The sequence below is a fragment of the Bicyclus anynana genome, chromosome 12 (genome assembly GCF_947172395.1).
Source record: "Bicyclus anynana chromosome 12, ilBicAnyn1.1, whole genome shotgun sequence".
Classification (NCBI taxonomy): Eukaryota; Metazoa; Arthropoda; class Insecta; order Lepidoptera; family Nymphalidae; genus Bicyclus; species Bicyclus anynana.
Window position 1 is genome coordinate 3,277,093 of NC_069094.1, and position 13,702 is coordinate 3,290,794.

A 13,702-nucleotide genomic window follows, 5' to 3' on the forward strand; every position below is an offset into this window, starting at 1 on the left:
TGTGTTGGTAAAAACCGCATGAAAATCCGTTTAGTAGTTTAGATAGAGACAGACCGACAGAGAACTGTTTTTAATAATACTAGCACACGCTGCTCGGTTTCATCCGCGTAGTTCCCGTTCCCGTGAGAATACGGGGATAAAATATAGCCTAGCAAATAAAATGGCTTTCTCGTGGCAAAAGAATTTTTAAAATCAGTTCAGTAGATCCAGAGATTACCCTTACAATACTACAAACTTAACCTCTTTATTATAGATACTATAAACCTAAAGAGTTTGTTTGTTTGTTTAAACGCGCTAATCTCAGGAACTACCGGTCCGATTTAGAAAATTCTTTCAGTGATAGGTAGCCCATTTATCGAGGAAGGATATATATTATTCCCGTATTCTTACGGGAACGAGAACCACGCGGATGATACCGCGCGACGCCAACTAGTTAGTTTATATGTATAAATTAATTAACGATAAGAGACTTGTCACTGTGACCTACACAGGTTTTCATATTATTTGTAACAACTGACAACCGTTTCAAGGTTTGAATCATCACAGTTAATTTAGTTAATATTTATTAGCCGGGTAGGCAACTCGTCAACAGCTTTTACCCTAATATTTAATTAATTGTTGAATTTAAAACACAAACTATTATTTTTTTTTTAATCTACAAAACAAGTTCAGTACTTTGTTCAATCAAATACATATTAATAATTATTATATTATTTATTTCATTTAATTTAACGGTAAGACGCACTCGAATGTCTCTCTTTCTGGTGAAAAGGTGTATAAAACAGAATTACAACCGCAATATCGTAATAATTGTCTAGACAGTACAGCGTGTGAACGTGAAAATTTTTAGTAAAAAATAAAATGACAGAGGAACACAGTAACTTTTATATGGAAAAAGTAAGTAATACATTTATTTCTTGTTAGGTACAATTTATTGTATTTATATGAATCCCTTGAGCCAGCACTGAAAAACACAATTGAAAAAAAAAAATTGCGAAGCTAAAGTGGCAATGGCCGGGGAACATAGTACGAAGAGCCAATGGCGGTTGGGGTCCCAAGAAGCTGGAATGGCGGCCTCTGGAGGTCAACCCCGACCAGGAGGACTGACGACATCAAGTGAATCGCAACGATTTGCTGGATGCAAGCAATTATATGCTAGTCGCACATCTGATTAAATGTCGGAATAATAAGAATATACAATTGATCCCTGTTGAGAAACTCTGCTGCTCTGCTCACCGACATAGCTCAACGAGTTGCGAAGCTGAAGTGGCAATGGGCGGGGCACATAGTTCGAAAAGCCGATGGACGTTGGGGTTCCAAAGTGCTGAAATGGCGACCCCGCACTAATAAGCGCAGTGTTGGCCGACCCCCAACAGGTGGACTGACGACATCAAGCGAGTCGCAGGAATTCGCTGGAAGCATGTGGCTCAGTATCATGATGTTTGGAACTACAAAAGGCCTATGTCCTGCAGTGGACGTCCATCGGCTGAGATTATGATGACGATGATGATCCAGTAGCCGTATGAATTGAAAAAATAAATTCGTACGGGTTCTGTATGTATAATCCGTCCTATATTTATATGTATTGATTTATCATCAGGAACTCCTGTCTCCATACCACCACATCCAGCAAGTGAAGGGAAAGCAGATGCGCATCAAGATCATCCTCGCCTTCAACCACTGGCTGCAGGTGCCGGAAGACAAGCTTCAATATTCTCTTGAGGTGTTCAATCTGCTTCACAATGGAGGATTGTTGTAAGTATTCTGTTGTGAAATAAGGTTGCTGAATATAGAATGGATTTAGAGAACGTAGATGGGGTGGCGAATAGACGTAGACAACACCCCGCAGTTTCATCCGCGCAGTTCCCATTCCTGAGGGAATATAGGGATAAAATATAGCCTGTGACACTTTTGAATAACGTGGCTATCTAGTGGTAAAAGAATTTTTGAAATCGGTTGAGTAGATCCAGAGATTACCCCCTATTTATTTTGTATATATTTTTATATTCGTTTCTACAAGCTCGATTATCTGTTTAAATCCAAACCGAGTCATCGGATAAATCAACTATACGAATGCTTAGAATTCTGTGCCGTTTTCCCTAAATAAGGGGAACCTTGAATAAACTGGTAACATCCAGCGACATTAACGTTTTTTTGTAACTCTATGAAACTTTTTGCCTTTTTAAAAGGCGTTACAACCATCTCGAGCTTCAAATTAACGAGAGTCGACTGTATTTCTTGTATGATTGTTAAAATAATTTTTTATTACCAAGAAGAGCGAGGATCTTGAAATACATGTTTTAAAACATACATCAGGTTACCCCAGTACAATAATAATGACCTATTTTAATAAAGCGATTAATCGACGCCTCCCGTGACCAGAAGGCTGGCCTATATTTAGGTCAGAGAGTCAGTATTGCCCAATGATATTTTATACTAGAGATGATGGGGCACTAACGCATCAAAACTAAGGCGGACGATAAAATTATCATTGGTATTGCCTTACAGCGTGGTACATATGTTTTCTGTGCACCTAGAACATCGATTCGGACCAATTCTACGACTCTTAAGTCTTTAGATATACATAATTTAAATTTAAGTAGGTATATTTCCTTTTTTTATTTTTATAATATTATATAGTTAATATAATTTCTTTAGATGGTTAATATAGGTACGTCATTTTAATATTATTTTAAAATAAAATTGTTTTAATGTATGTTTGAAAAGGTGAAATAAAAATATTTGAGAAAATGTTAAATGTTAACAATAAATAATGGAAATGATGACAGTTGTTGAAATTGTATATAAATTAATAAAATAAATAAATAAAATAAAAATAAAAAAAAAAAATAAAAATAAAAATAAAAATAAAAAAGCCTTTATTCTAGTATCCATTTACAATTTTAACTTACAATCTAACATTAATAAAAAAGAAATAATACACTAGATACAAGTCGCCTGTACGGCGTAGGCCTCCCCCAAATCTTTCCATATTTTCCTGTTTCGGGCTGTACGCATCCAGGCCGTGCCACTCGTTTGTGAGAAGACGTCTCTCCATCTCCTTTTCTGACGACCTCTTTTTCTTTTTTCGCCCCTTGGTACCCATTCCGTCACCCTTTTGGTCCATCTATCGTTCTGCAGTCTACAAATATGCCCAGCCCATTTCCACTTTAAGGATCGGATCCTTTTTATTATATCCTATATATATATAAATTAAGAGTATGTTAATGGTAAAGCAATTTTGTAAAAGTAACAGGGTATCTGCGATCATTACTTTCAGAGCTACAGGGATTTAAAGGGTCAGATTTGCGGCGCTGCCGCGGATCTCTGAAAAACGCCCCATACGAACGGTACGAATTAATGACGTCGTGATCGTTAGATTTGTATGGGCGTTCAAACAAAATTACTAATATTTTTGTTATTTGTGCGTTTATGTTAATACTACTTACTACTACAGCGACGTCGTTATTTTCATGTTCTAGGATCGACGATATTCAAGACGACTCAGTAGTCCGCCGTGGGATGCCAGCGGCTCACTGTGTATATGGTCTGCCGCTGACAATCAACGCATCTCTTCATGTCTTTCTTTTGGCGATGGACAAACTATATCACATGAACCCGAAGGTAAGAAATTAAATAATTAAAGTCTCTGAACGAAAAGCATGGCCTAAAATAGGACTAAAAGGGTTTTGTAAAACGACGTTGAATGGAAATATTGGTAGGGAAATGCCAAGGCGAACGTTCCTGGACTTATTCCAGGACATTCTTAATAAAGGCTAGGTCCTCCACAAAACTGACGAACTTGTATAAAGGGATTATCTAATTAAAATGTAAGATGACAGCAAGATATTTATGCAAGGTCTAGGTTTGAGTTTGATTAATTATATCTACGGGAATGAGACGTATTATATCTATCTAATTATGTATTAATGTATCTTTTGAACATTATCATCCAAATAATATTGTGAGACATTGAAATTAAACAAACAATCCTTACCATTTTCTTTATGGCACTATTAGTAAAATGGAGAATCTATACTAATAATATAAAACTGTCGAGTTTGTTTATTTGTTTGATTGAACGCGCTAATCTCAGGAACTACTGGTCCGATTTGAAAAATTCTTTCAGTGTTAGATAGCCCATTTATCGAGGAAGGCTATAGGCTATTATCTCCGATTTCCTACGGGAACGGGAACCACGCGGGTGAAACCGCGCAGAGTCAGCTAGTATAATATAATATTATTTTTTTCTCATTTAGGCAGGTAAAATATGTTCAGAGCACTATCTAGACGTGATTCGTGGCCAAGGTCTAGAACTGTATTGGCGGGATAAATTCGTATGCCCGACTGAAGAAGAATATGAAGATATGGTCCATAGAAGTGAGTACTTGATTAACTGCCTTACTTTGGTATTTTCTATCTCTCTCAAATAGATAAAGCAGTCGCATTTTCGAATAACCTAATATGACCTTGAAGTTGAAGGACCCTACATGGTCAGGACTCCTAATATGGCTGCTACCTCCCCATATATGAGCGGTCGGTCTATGGAGCTTCATACCAAATTTTAAGATATTAAAAGATTGAAATTTAACTTTGTTTCTTCGAAAAGAAAAACTTTGTTTCTACTGAAAAGAGACCTTAAGTAGATGTTTCGGTTTCGGACGAAACTGAGGCTGAAACTGAAATTCGGTGTCAGTTTCGGTCAGGCAGTATCAATTTGTAATGTGAAATACTCATTTTAAGTATAGTAAGTTCAAATCCGGTCAGGGACTTTTCAATTATGTGCATTTTAAGAAATTAAGTATCACGTGTCTCAAACGTCGAAGAAAAAATACCGTGAGGAAACCTGCATGCCTGAAAATTATATTAATTCTCTGCGTGTGTGAAGTCTGCCAATCCACATTTGGCCAGCGTGGTGGACTAAGGCCTAACCCCTCTCATTCTGAGAGGAGACTCATGCTCAACAGTGAGCCGAATATATGTTGCCAATATATGCTATTAAAATAATAATTGATATTAATTTTGCAGAGACTGGTGCCGCATTTTTAATGGTGGTTCGAACGCTCCAACTGTTTAGTGAAAACAAAACGGATTATGCGGAGTTTATCAGAATACTTGGAAAGTATTACCAGATTAGAGACGACTATTGCAATCTCACACAACAGGAGGTCAGTTTTGTTAGAGCCAGCAACAGCCAGACCTTCGTAATTTTTTTTGACGGCCTCCGTGGCGCAGTGGCATGCGCGGTGGCTTTACATAACGGATGTCCTGGGTTCGATCCCCGGCTGGGCCGATTGAGGTTTTCTTAAATGGTCCAGGCTAATTACCACCCTACCGGCAAAGACGTACCGCCAATCGATTTAGCGTTTTGGTACGATGTCGTGCAGAAACCGTAAGGGGTGTGGATTTTCATCCTCCTCCTAACAAGTTAGCCCGATTTCATCTTAGATTGCATTATCACTTACCATCAGGTGAGATTATAGTCAAGGGCTAACTTTTAAAGAGAAAAAAAAGAAAGTTATAAAAACTGAAAGTTTGTCAGCTCATGCTCCTACTACAGATGAGTACCAACTAACTATTGAGTTTGAACCGTAGTGGCTTTGGGAGATAGCAGTTTTCAAGGATCCAGACCCCCAACCATCATCATCATTATCAACCCTTATTCGACTCACTGCTGAGCTCGAGTCTTCTCTCAGAATGAGAAGCGTTAGGCCAATAGTCATAGTAGGTAGTATTTGCTTTATCAAGACCGGATGTAGGTAATCTATATACATATATAAGGAAACAAACTTAGAATTAAACGCGTTCAATGTCTGCTAATAGATTAATAAATAACTTACTATTGAGGATAATTACTTCTTTAATTACCTACTTATTTAATTACTTCTTCTTGTTAATTGTTTTATCAATTTTATACAAAGTATAAAGGTAACATCCTAGTTATGCATAGTATTAGGTACCTACATTGATTATGAGTCCGATGTAAGTATGTCGATATTAATTAAATAAAAGTTAAGAGTTCCATATAAAATTTAATAATTTATAATATGTGTGTTTTTTTAAATTTTTTAAAAGTAAAAAAAGCTGTCGTCCAATTCGTGACGTCACAATATGTATAAGTACTCAGAGGCACTATTATCCGCAAACTTTATTATGACCCGACTACCTATACTAAAGTGGGTGGATGTGCCTCTGTTTATATTAAACATCAATGATCAAACTAATTATTAAATCTAATATTTTGTCAAACGCTCTGTTTGTAAGGGATTTGTTATAGTGACGTCATGTAACAGATGTAATGTTTTTTCTTTGGGGTAAAGTGAAGGAACATTGAAATTAACAATGAAAATGCCTGTGTTTTGACTGTTTTATTATGTTCAATTTGATCTAACTAAATACAATAATATTTAAATTACTAGTAACTACCTAACCTAAGCTTATTATAAAAATAGAACTTAAATTAGTCTACCTCCTTAATCATAAATTTTAATTTTTCAGGCATTAGAAGAATGGCCAAACGCTGAAGACACCGATGTAAGTGGTTTGTATTATTTTATTAGCCATTAGCGGACGATTAATTTCATTCTAGTCGCATAGTAAACAACAAAAGTTATTTTAACGGATAATACCTATATTATATTGTCTACAATCCGCATTTGGCCAGCGTGGTAGCTAAGGCCTACTCCCTCTCATTCTGAGAGGAGACTTGTGCTCAACAGTGTGCCGAATATGGGTTGTTAATGATGACGATGATGATGATGATGATTGTCTACATGTCGAGTTCAGGAAGTTTAAAAACCATATACCTATAGGTAGGTACATAAATATATGTAGGTATAATGTAAGTAAGTAAGAGCCGTGATAGCCCAGTGGAAATGACCTCTGCCTCCGATTCCGGAGGGTGTGGCTTCGAATCCGGTCCGGGGCATGCACCTCCTTTCTTTTTCCACAACTTTTCAGTTGTGTGCATTTTAAGAAATTAAATATCACGTGTCTCAATCGGTGAAGGAAAACATCGTGAGGAAAACCTACATACCAGAGAATTATCTTAATTCTCGCGTGTGTGAAGTCTGCCAATCCGCATTGGGCCAGCGTGGTGGACTATTGGCCTAACCCCTCTCATTCTGAGAGGAGACTCGAGCTCAGCAGTGAGCCGAATATGGGTTGATGACGATAATGTAAGTAAACACAAAATTGTGCATGTGTGCGCTCAGTGGATTAGCTAAATTCGTGTCACTTCAAATCACTTATCGAGGTGATTTTGTAGGCAGGTAACGTATCTAATAGTATAAAATCGTTGGACGCTACAAACTATTAACAAAGTTTTTTTTTATTTTTTTATTCTTTACAAGTTAGCCCTTGACTACAATCTCACCTAATGGTAAGTGATGATGCAATCTAAGATGGAGGCGGGCTAACTTGTTAGGAGGAGGATGAAAACACACACCCCTTTCGGTATCTACACGACATCGTACTGGAACGCTAAATCGCTTGGCGATACGTCTTTGTCGGTAGGGTGGTAACTAGCCACGGCCGAAGCCTCCCACCAGCCAAAGTAATCTGTATCACCTGTATTCTGTACCTACCTAATTAGTTAATTACCTACTTAATATTTGTCGAAGGCAAAGGAGGCGTGTTTCTGCGAAGATCTCACAGAAGGCAAGTTCAGCTTACCAATCATCCATTCCCTCAAAACGAAAGAAGGAGGACAAATATTGAGTAAGTAGTACCTAATCATCATTATCACATATTTACTTCCTACTTCCTACTAATATTATAAACGCGAAAGTTTGTATGGCTGTTTGGATGTAGGTATGTTTGGATATTTGTTACTCTTTAAGATTACTACTGAAGCGATTTGGATTTGGAATGGAAATGGATTTTACTCTGGATTAACACATAGGATACTTTTCATCCCATGAAAAATTCATGGTTTCCGCTATATATGTGTAATACCAAGCGGACGAAGTCGCAGGCGTCTGCTAGTAACAAAGTAACAAATAAATGAGTTGTCTGTTTGTTAAAGGTATTCTACGGCAAAGGACTCGCGATGACGAAGTGAAGCGACGCTGCGTATCGCTGCTGGAGAAGGCCGGCAGTTTGGAATACACGCGCCAAGTGCTAAGGGACCTTGACCGCGCGGCAAGGGCAGAGGTAAACTTTGTAATAATGTAGTTTCATAAAACCGGCCAAGTGAGAGCCGGACTAGCATACGAAAGGTTTTGTAGCATTTAAATCTATGCTTATACTAGCGGACCCGCTCAAGGTTCGCTTTGACTTATGATGCACTTCTTCCTTATCCCTACCCTACCCTGCTTCTACCCTACTCCTACCCTACCCCTACATTACCTCTACCGTACCTCAACCCTAGTCATACCCTACTTTTACCCTACCCCTAGGATTCCTCATAGATACCGAAAAAGCACAAAAAATTTCATCAAAATCGGTCAAGCCGTTTCGGAGGAGTATGGCAACAAAAACTGTGACACGAGAATTTTATATATTAGATTATAAAGCTGAAGAGTTTGTTTGTTTGTTTGAACGCGCTAATCTCAGGAGCTACTGGTCCGATTTTCAGTGTTAGATAGCCCATTTATCGAGGAAGGCTATAGGTTATTCCCGTATTCCTACGGGAACGGGAACCGCGCGGATGAAACCTCGTGGCGTCAGTTAGTACCTATATAAAAGGTTTTTATATAGGTAATGCTCTATACATTACACTCGTCAAGAATTAATATCGAATACCATTTGAAATACAAATATGAAGGGCAGGGAGATAGTTTATAGTTAGTAGACGTCCGCTTAGGACGGATTTTGCGAGAGGACTGGATTAAAATGGTCTAAGAATAAGAACGATGAAGTCGTTCACTTTTATTTACAAAAATGGCAAAAAAATCGTTTATTATGTGGAAGTAAATTAATAAACCCCTTTAAATATTTATTTTATTCCTATTTTTCGAGTATTTGTTGTTATAGTTGCAAAAGAAATAAACAATCTGTGAAATTTTAAACTATCGTGTCTGGTGACAAACGGAAAACGGACGGACGGACGGATATAACGGAATCATAAGTCTTAGTAATAGAGACCCTAACCATTTGGGTGCGGAACTCTAAAAAATACGACCTTTTGTCGCTGACGCACATTGTGACCTTATTGAGTCAATTTTTGAATTTATTACTTATTTATTGAAATTCATCGAAAATATTTTATTTCCAATACGCAATGCCCTCAATCCCTCGGACAAGAGAATGACACATTTTCACAATTAAAAATTAACACTTACCAGCACTATCTGCCAACTTGTTTCTAAATCGACAAAAGTTCGTAATTTCTCGCCCCACCATTGAAAAAATTTAGATATGTCATTCATCATTCATCATGGTCACCCGATGGTCGCCCACTGCAAGACATTGGCTTGTAAGGATTTCCAAACATCAGTATCCAATGGCATCCTGCAACCATATTGATATACCTAGTCGGTCCAACAACACTGCGATTTGTGTATTTATCAATGAATCATCATCATCATCATCATCATCATCATCATCATCATCATCATCATCATCATCATCATCATCATCATCATCGTCGTCATAATTAATTATGACTCGACCCTGATGCGCCTGCATCCACCGACTCTCGCGACTCTCTTGTCGTCAGTCCACCTGGTGAGGGGTCGACCAAATCATTGCCAATCAATACCTACCTCATCATCATCATCATCATCATTAGCAGCCAATGGACGTCCACTGTTGGACGTCTCCCTGCAACCCTGATGTCCTTGGTCCACTTGGGGTCGACCAGCACTGCGCTTTCCAGTGCGGTGCTTTTGAATACCTAAGTACTTACACTTTATTGTTTTTACAGTTATCTCGCCTCAACGGAAACCCGCTCATGGAAGCAGTTCTCAACGATCTCTTAAGTTGGCAAGATCAAAAGAAATCTCGCGAATGCAGCGGGTAGACTAAAAATCAGTGACGTCACGGACTGGAATAATATCATGCATGGGCCCAAGGTTCGAACAGTCCAGACAAGACAGTCGAGAGGTCGTGAAACGAGAAGATTTAAGTTTAAAAAAAAACGTGACGATTTTTCTGGGACCCCATCCAATGAATTCGGTATTTCTCTCAGATGTTATAGTTATGTTAATGCTGAAAATTATAAACAATTGTATCAGTTTGCATTTCTTCGAATGTTTTATGTAAGTAGGTTTTAGACGTGTTATTTTCAATTAAGTATGTATTTATGCCTATGTTTTAGTTTAGTCCATATTATTTTTTTAATTAATATTTATTTATTAACATTTTATATTTAAATAGTGGGAATACACCAAAGAACGCCAACAAAGTAGTTTTTATTGAACTAACTATTCTGAAGTATACCTATCTTAATATCTAAGAATTTTCATTTAATAATTTATCATAAAAGCTTTCGCCTTTATAATATTATTTTATTTTTATTCTTTACAAGTTAGCCCTTGACTACAATCTCACCTGATGGTAAGTGATGATGCAGTCTAAGATGGAAGCGGATGTGTTAGGAGGAGGATGAAAATTCACACTCCTATCCTTTAATATTAGTGTGATTCTGATTACCTCGATGAGTAATGCTAAATCGATTATAATGAAACTGCTTCCCGTAACAAAATAAAACAAATAACGAAATTTAAAAGTGCTTTATTCATTTTTTTGTCACAAACTACATAACTGCGACTCTACCAGTAGTCAAGGTTTTCGTTGGACCAAAATGCTCCCATACATAATAAAATTATTTTGACATAAATAAAATCTATTATTACTAAAAAAGAATTATAATTTATATTAATTTTAAATTTCATTACTACAAAGAAAAAATACATTAAAATCTAAAAAAAACATATACAAATAATCTCTCTTAAATTGAAACTATAATAAAAAAAAGACAAGCAATATTTTCATTTTCTTTCAATGGAAAAAACATAATGTTTTATCACAATGTTATGGACTCTAGCACTCCCAGTAGATTTTCTATCAAATATACATAAAGTTACAATTTAAAAGTAAGCAAATTTTTTTTTCAAGAAAGCAAAAGGTTACCTTTATGCTAGAAAAATATACTAGAGGCACAATTATCCACCCACTTTAGTATACTCAAGTCATATTAAAGAAGCCGGATAATTGTGCCTCTGAGTATATTTAGACTCCAATACAAGAACCCCAAGGTGTATTTTTTACCATGTCATGTCATGAATGTCATTTTTTTACATCCAATGTGTATTTAAAAATATTTCACAACGAAAAGGTAAAATTTTTTCGTAACACACATAGATGCAATTTTACAATATTGGGCGAAATTTTATCTTCAATTGGTAATAAAAGCACGAATTTAGCATAATTATAGCATACAGAACTAAACCTAGTGCTTTGTCGAAAATGTTAAACGTAATATCCATTGACACAAAACATGACTTCTCTTCTGTACTGGTAACAAATTGGCAGTATTTTGAGATTATTGCATCTCAATTTTTTTTCAACTATACTTATCTAAGTGAAAATGAGTTTAGTGTTGTCCGAATCATTATTTAATGTCAGTTTTCTTACCGATTCAAATACCGATATCGATATTGTCTGCGATATACATCACTAATCATATATTGTGGACAGCTATAAACAATATAATTTTATGGATAATTTTGAGTGATTAATAATGAATTTTATAGCACCATATAGCACACTATTAGAAATTCATCAAATATTAAACAATAATTATATGACAAAGGCTCTGTTTTTTACAACAGATATAAATTTATTAAAAAGAAAAAAATATATAAAGATACTTAATATCATAGTATAGATATTTAATTATATAATAAATAAATTTAAATATAGAGGAGCCTGTTTTGCATTAATGGAATGTGCAGTCTAAACATAATTATAGGTATTAAAATTTATTTATGATTTAAATTAATACGATTCCATTAGCACACTAAAATTAGAATTAATATTATATAAACGTACGAATCAATCAGATATAAAGCAAGACTTATGATTTTATTCGCGTTATTCAAAAATTTAAAACACCGTCTCTTTAGCAACTAGTGATGGGCCTGCCATCGAGTTGCGATTCGATACCGATTTTTACGATAATTCCGGTAAAATAAAATCATAATTCTTGTTTGCGCACATTATTCGTTCTTCAAGCATACGTAATTTTCCGTCAATATCGTATCTTTGAAAATGTGTAGTCAATAAGAGAAAGGTCATTTAAAATGTCATACTAATGTAGTTAATATCAATTATATATTTATAAATTTCGTTAAAATTTATTTATTTAAACACCCATAAAGCAACGCTTACAACACGAATTTTTTACAATACGCTTATGCAGTTAATAGAACCAGCTGTATACAGAGAAGATATCAAAGATCACTTAAAGTATGAATTTACACCTTTACTGCTTACGCTTAAGTAAAAAAAATGCTGTATACGCAGAAGTAGTCAGCGACAAAATAGTTTTGCATCACACGGTTTTTAGGAGCGTTATCAGACGGACTACATTTGAGCAGTTGATATATTTATAACGTCTAACTAATCCCGTTGTGGTTGATTTCCATCATAAATTCCATGTATTTCGTGTGCGCAAACCTGGGAACTCAGATTTTACCTAGCTCTTGAAATGAGAACACAGAAATCACCGAATGCATTTAAATACAACCATACATAGGAGCGAATCGCTGAGCTATCTGACAACATGCGTACTGCACATCACATTACGACAATTAACTACCGTACATCACTACGAGAGGTTGAGCTTACTGAAATACTGATACACGTTGGATCAACTACAGCATTCACTATTCGGTTGATATCTTGCTTTCGAGCAAATCAACTATATTGAGTCACGACCATACTCTAGTCAGTAAGCTCAGCTGCATAGTTGAGCTTACTGTCTACATGTCTGCAGGTTATAAAGTAGAGTGAGTACACAGTCAAGTTGACCCACTTGGCACGCATGTTGATCGAATACTCCTACATAGTACATAGAAATAATTTGATCGCACATAACCAGATAACAAATACTTAATAAGCTCACCTGTTAAAAGCAGTTGAGCTTAGTGAAATACCGATTCAAACGTGCCGATCATTCCGTTACAGCATTCAGTTTAGCTTCTTTGCACGCGTGCTGTTTTAATCCTCATAAAATCCGTAATATATACAGACAGATATCGCACATAATCAGATAACACAAAAATAGTTGATAACCTCAACTGCACGTATGCAGTCCGTACGATACCGCCCCTGAAGATGCAACTACAAGCAATGGTAAGGCTACACAATAACAAAGAGCGTGACGGGTGACGTGGTGGGGCGTGGAGGCGGTCAGGGGATCCATCCCGCCACGTAGCTGGGGCTGCGCGTGCACACGGTTATGCGCCGGATTCGCCCACCTGAGGATTTCACGCACATCAACTAATCAACTAATATTGAAATTAACTTCAACGTGACTAAATTTCTTCAATAACAAATTTAAAAAAAAAAAAACAGAAATATAATATAAAAATTCTTGTTTGTGCTACAGTTACACCCCAAGAAAAAAATTTTAGTAGTCGAGTACCTAATATTAAAAGATCCTTAATTTTCTCTATTGAAAACTAAAACAATATCAACTACGCCAGAGAGTAAAATGGTGGTGTTTGATGTAAAAATAATTTAAGTACAACCT

General features: G+C 36.2%; 2 protein-coding genes across 11 annotated transcripts in view; one reads left to right on the forward strand and one right to left on the reverse strand.

Moving 5' to 3' along the window:
* The first annotated feature begins 555 nt into the window (after positions 1–555).
* Positions 556–11,056, forward strand: LOC112043484 (terpene synthase-like). Its single transcript, XM_024078914.2, has 9 exons — positions 556–897; positions 1,601–1,755; positions 3,483–3,624; positions 4,260–4,380; positions 5,029–5,168; positions 6,499–6,534; positions 7,623–7,719; positions 8,027–8,154; positions 9,869–11,056. The coding sequence occupies exons 1-9, from the start codon at positions 862–864 to the stop codon at positions 9,962–9,964; spliced, it is 951 nt and encodes a 316-aa protein (XP_023934682.2). The 5' UTR covers positions 556–861; the 3' UTR covers positions 9,965–11,056.
* Positions 10,662–13,702, reverse strand: part of LOC112043483 (tropomodulin-1) — a 104,840-nt gene continuing 101,799 nt past the window's right edge. For all 10 annotated transcript variants that reach the window (XR_002886687.2, XR_008251329.1, XR_002886688.2 and 7 more), the window contains one exon: positions 10,662–13,427. The gene's annotated coding sequence lies outside the window, so the exon portion shown is untranslated. The remainder of the gene's footprint in view (positions 13,428–13,702) is intronic.

Bases quoted from the DNA above. Each gene is read 5' to 3' on its own strand.
- LOC112043484 (XM_024078914.2), top strand. From the start codon at position 862: ATGACAGAGGAACACAGTAACTTTTATATGGAAAAA. The intron at 3,625-4,259 runs GTAAGAAATTAA...TTTCTCATTTAG, and splicing joins TATATCACATGAACCCGAAG to GCAGGTAAAATATGTTCAGA. The intron at 4,381-5,028 runs GTGAGTACTTGA...TTAATTTTGCAG, and splicing joins TGAAGATATGGTCCATAGAA to AGACTGGTGCCGCATTTTTA.